We start from the raw sequence: 5,758 nt of genomic DNA on the forward strand, positions 1-5,758 counted from the left end.
TTTTTAATTTTGATAATTTTATTTCAACAAATTAATTTACTGTATTTTATCGCCAACTTTTAAGAAATTATATCTTTTTTATTATATTTTTTATCATGAGAATCTATATGTTTTTTGTTATTATAACCTGATGATTTAAACCATATCAAATTGATTTTAATTAAATCGGTTTAAATTGTCTTTTTTTTATAAAAAATAATCTAAAGTAAACTAATTAAAATAAATTTGATCAATTTAAATTTAATTTTATATTAAATTTCAACCAATACAACTCTTTTCTTTAAGAAAAAAACACCAATCCAACTCGTAAACACAATTTGTTTTGTTACAAAGGTCCATGTTCCAAGTGATATTTCTTTTGCCAATTGGTGTATGTCTCCTTTGGAGTGTCTTAGGAGCATTTAGCTTGCTGTTTTGTGCTCTTTAGTTTTGTAATTCTTTTTGTTGCTGGGTCACATTTGGTGCACTCTTAATAAATTTCATTTTTGCCTTAAAAAAAACTTGGTAAATACAATGATAGTTGGAAATGCATGGAGACAAAGATTATACCAAAAAAACAGGTCAATTAGGTGGTACCGTTGAGATAGATGTAATGAATTTGGATATATCAGAAATATGTCCAAAATTTATTACAATTAAACATTGCCGTTTCGATTAAGTAATTTCCACCCGTTGTTGCTAACTTTTTATGATCAAAACGCGTTTTCGTGTTACAAACACTTCAAATATGTGATGATTATTTGTATTAAAACGATGTATTCTTTATAAGAGAATGAAAGATACATTGCATTGTATTACTTTCGTATTTTGTTGCAATAAAATAAGACATAACGTAGAAGGATAAGACAGTGAGAAATATTTTTTGTTTTCATTTTTAAGGATTTTTTTTTTGTAAGGATTCTTAAGGAAAAATTTGATAGATATGAAACTGCTTTAGTTAAAGATATGAAAAAGTTTTTTGTGTCATTAAACATTTCGATTCTTTGGCCCTTGAAATAGTTATTTTCTCTTTACTCAATTACTTCTTTTGTTTTGGGTAAAAAATGAGCCAATAATAGTGAATAGTCTACAAAAGAGGATAATTGGACAAAGTGAATGAATAATATTTTTTTATTTAAAAAAGGGTATATATATATATATATATATATATATATCATATAAAACGTACAGTTACAATATTTTCGTCTTTTCGATTACCTCCTTAAAATAATCTTTACAACTAAATAGCATTGTAAATGTTAGGAAATCATAAATTGCAGTAAATAAAAAAAATGAAACCATAAATCATGTATGAATATTGCCCCTACAAATTATGTTTCATAACTGATCACATGCTCACAGTCACAAATTGATAATTTTGAATGAATAAAAAAAAAATATTGATGAACCCGGTTCTGTCAAAAACAAAAAAATATATTGACCATTTGTATCTCTCTGGAGTCTGGTGTAAGCAGTTAAAATCTTTTATGTGGTCAAGTTGTTAGTAAGTCATTGTGTAATGAAAGTTATTTATAGGTTCAGTATTCTTATAAAACAAAATAAATACTAGTATGTAATATTGTTATAAGCTCATAATACTCTTACGGGTAAAATATTTATTAATTTTTAATTTTACAATATACATTTAAAACAAATATAATTAAAGTTGAAAAATACTTACGTACAACTTAGTCCGTCCAATATTTATGGAAAAAAGAAATAAGTATCCAAGTATTCAAAATGAATGGATTGAAAATAAATTATACAAGGGAAAAAAAATTATACTATTAATTAATTCAGAATTATTATAAGTATGAATGTATTAAGTAAGTCTAACTCAATTGATTGGATTAGATGTATAATATTTATCTTTGATATCTATGGTTAAAAAAGAATTATAATTATTTTAAATTTTAGCAAATTTATTATACATATGACAATTTGTATATGAACGGTTATGTAATATTATATAACATATTTTCTAATATTATATTCTATACCTAAATTTCAAAAAGAATTAAAATAAATTACATAAAAAGTTAAAGAGAAAGCTTCAAGCTTTATGGAATAAAAACAGTCAATTTTGGCAGAGAGTATGATAACAAGATACACATTCAGAATGGGTCCCTTTTAGTTTGATTTATAAATGTCTAAACTTACAAATTCTATTAGTTAATAGTCGAAAGTATTATGAGATTAAAAAGAAAAAATTATAATGCCAGAATGATTTAATAATATAGTTATTGACTGGGAATGGCGATCGAACTTTCTGTTCGATTATTTTATGTGATTGTCTAATGATTTATGGCTGTTAGTTTCTAATAATATTTTTCAAGTGATCAACGACATTATAATTATTTTTTTATGCAAATGGCTTTATCATTTTTTTTAAAAAAACAATCTTGTTTAAATATGATAATTTTCTCTAATGAAAATTTAATTAATTGGCTACATTAACAAAGACTGAGCTCTAAACTCAACCCGTTCATAATATCTTTATTGCTTAGCGATTTACTCAAACTATTCTAAAGTTACTTATCTTGAATCAGTCCAACGAATCTCTACTCTTTCAACAAGTCAATTCAATTTTTGCTTCTATAATTAATTCTGAATCTATTTATAGAAAAAAAATTACAATTTATCTTTGCTTTTATAGTTAGAATACAATAATTTTATGTAAATATTTAATAAAAATTATTTATTTCACATTACATAAATAAATAAATAAAATGGTTAAAATCTTATCTTTTTTTTACAGAGGTTAAAATCTTATTAGATATTAATAACATATATACAAAAATTAATTAATTAATCATATGATGAAAGATTAACTATTATCCTGAAAGAAAATTTAATAAAAAAAAAATAAAAATCGGTGGATTCTGTTAACAAGAAAAGGCCATAAATTAGAAAGGCAAAAAACCGTCCATAAGTTATCGGCATCACGGGAATATGTGATATGGAAAAAAGTCCAAGAGGTGTGAGTGCGTGACATAATTTTATACATTTTCTAATACGTATTATATATATTTCTATCATTAAGTAAAGTTTATATAAATAATATTGCCAAAGAATTGACTTTATACGAAATTACGAACAAAATACCATATTATTAAAAATTTTAATTATTACAAATAAAATTTACTGGCAGAGGTCTTTGATTTGACAAGGGTCACCGACACAGACAAGCACTTCCCAGGTTATCAATCAGCAGAAATTCGAAGATTAAATTAATTTTCTTAAATTTGTGCTGCTTCCAAAATTCCATGATCATGCTGCTAATGGCTTCTAATTTTATTTTTCAACAGAAACCTTCTGTCAAATACTGAGGCGCGTCATAACTTGATGGATACAACTACTCCATATAATAACGGAAACAATCATTAGGAAAACCACATTAGTTTTCAAAACAATATCTTTATCATATCAGTTTTTACTCGCACCAATACTTTTTTTTCTTAACTTCTAGAACATAATAAATTGTTCTCCAATTTTAATCTATCAAATTGAAAAATAATGATAATATTAAACCCACATGTTCATGATTTCTAGCTAATTTTTATGTTACAAATAATTAGTTGATAATATTGAATTATATGTTGGGTAGAATGAATTATGTAATATTTTTATTTTAATCATTTTTTGACTTATTTTATTGTTAATAATTAAAAATAGTAGTCTTAAATTATGTATTAATTTATTATTTTTTGAGTAATTCTATTAAAAAGTATAAAATATTCATTAAATATAAAGTGCAACTGATATATTTAAATTATTTTTTTTAATGAATTTCATAAATTACAAAAAAGAATATCCATAAAGTATGTATCGCTAGTAATGTTTTTACACTTTAAGCTTTTTCCTTAAAAAAAAACTTAATTAAGTGTATGTTTGGTGGGAAATGTGTATTCTCTTCTCTGATGCTGATATCCATCTCTCCGCGTAAACCACTTTATTGAAAGCTTGAAGGAGTGAGTGCCAACTAAGTTTAAGGAGCAAGAAAAGAAATAGTGTAAATACAAAATAGTCTTCCTTTAATCAGAAAATAATAGGGTAAATAAAATAAATTCGGAAAATATGAAATAATTAAAAGGAAAAAAGAAAACGAGTAAGGAGGAAGAGATAGAGAATCTGGTGGGCTTTGAGCTGTGATTTAGCTGTCCTTTAGAAGCATTATTTCTCTCTCTTCTCAGACTCATATACACTTCCAAAATCCTTAGAAAAAAACCAAACCCATTCTCTCTCTCTCTCACACCCTAATCCCATCCTTTTTTACATTGCTGCATTCTTCTTCTCAGATGCCTCATGTGAGATGAGGAAGAAAACCTATTCCGACTTGTCTCTCTTGCTCATTCTGGTTGCTCAGTCCCTCTCTGCCTCCTCATTCTCACACAATGGACCTCTCACCGACGCCCAAGTCTCTTTCATCAAGCAGCGTCAGCTTCTTTATTACAAGGACGAGTTCGGTGACAGAGGAGAAAAGGTAACCCTAGATCCCTCCTTCGTCTTCGAAAACGACCGTTTGAAAAGCGCTTATATAGCGTTACAAGCCTGGAAGGAAGCCATTCTCTCCGATCCCAAGAACCTCACGCAGGACTGGCTGGGACCCAATGTTTGCAACTACTCCTACGTTTTCTGCGCTCCGGCTCCTGACAACCATAAGATCCGCACCGTCGCCGGCATCGACCTCAACCACGGCGACATTGCCGGATACCTTCCTGAGGAGCTAGGTTTGCTCACCGACCTCGCTCTTCTCCACATCAACACCAACCGTTTCTGCGGCACTTTGCCGCACAAGTTCGACAGGCTGAAACTCCTCTTCGAGTTAGATCTCAGCAACAACCGTTTCGCCGGGAAGTTCCCCGACGTGGTGCTGCGTTTGCCGCAGCTCAAGTTTCTAGATCTGAGATTCAACGAATTCGAAGGCACGGTTCCGAAGGAGCTCTTCGACAAGGACCTGGACGCGATTTTCATCAATGACAACCGCTTCGTCTTCGACTTGCCGGAAAATTTCGGAAACTCGCCGGTGTCGGTGATCGTGCTGGCGAACAACCGCTTCCACGGATGCGTGCCGGCGGGAATCGGCAACATGAAGAGGCTGAACGAGATTATTTTGATGAACAACGCGTTCAGGTCGTGCTTCCCTGCGGAGATAGGGTTGCTGCAGAACTTGACGGTGTTCGATGTAAGCTTCAACCAGTTGTTGGGGCCTTTGCCTGATGCTATTGGAGGTGCGGTGAGTTTGGAGCAGTTGAATGTGGCGCATAACTTGCTGTCAGGGAAGATTCCAGAGAGCATTTGTAAGCTTCCGAATCTGCAGAACTTTACTTACTCTTATAACTTCTTCACTGGCGAGCCGCCAAGGTGTCTCGCTTTGCCGGCGTTTGATGACCGCCGCAACTGCCTCCCGGCTAGGCCGGCCCAGCGCTCCGCCGGGCAATGTAAGTCGTTTTTGTCGCACCCTGTCGATTGTAATTCGTTTAGGTGTAAGCCTTTTGTTCCTTCATTGCCTCCTCCTCCTCCTCCCTCACCACCATTGCCATCGCCGCCGCCACCGCCGTCGCCAGTTTACATTCCTCATTCCCCTCCACCGCCACCACCGCCGGTGTATTCACCGCCTCCTCCACCGCCACCACCGCCGGTGTATTCACCGCCTCCTCCACCACCAGTGTATTCTCCGCCGCCACCACCACCAGTGTATTCTCCGCCGCCACCACCTCCAGTGTATTCTCCGCCGCCACCACCACCTCCAGTGTATTCACCTCCACCTCCGCCACCA

At 32.6% G+C, this 5,758-nt stretch overlaps 1 protein-coding gene across 1 annotated transcript; it reads left to right on the forward strand.

Annotated features, from left to right (window-relative positions):
* Positions 1-3,971: 3,971 nt before the first annotated feature.
* Positions 3,972-5,758, forward strand: LOC106799218 (leucine-rich repeat extensin-like protein 3; the record flags this gene model as incomplete). Its single annotated transcript, XM_041017154.1, has 1 exon — positions 3,972-5,758. A coding segment is annotated over exon 1 (1,467 nt), but the record flags the coding sequence as incomplete, so codon positions are not given.

The sequence above is a fragment of the Glycine max genome, chromosome 7, assembly GCF_000004515.6.
Source record: "Glycine max cultivar Williams 82 chromosome 7, Glycine_max_v4.0, whole genome shotgun sequence".
NCBI lineage: Eukaryota > Viridiplantae > Streptophyta > Magnoliopsida > Fabales > Fabaceae > Glycine > Glycine max.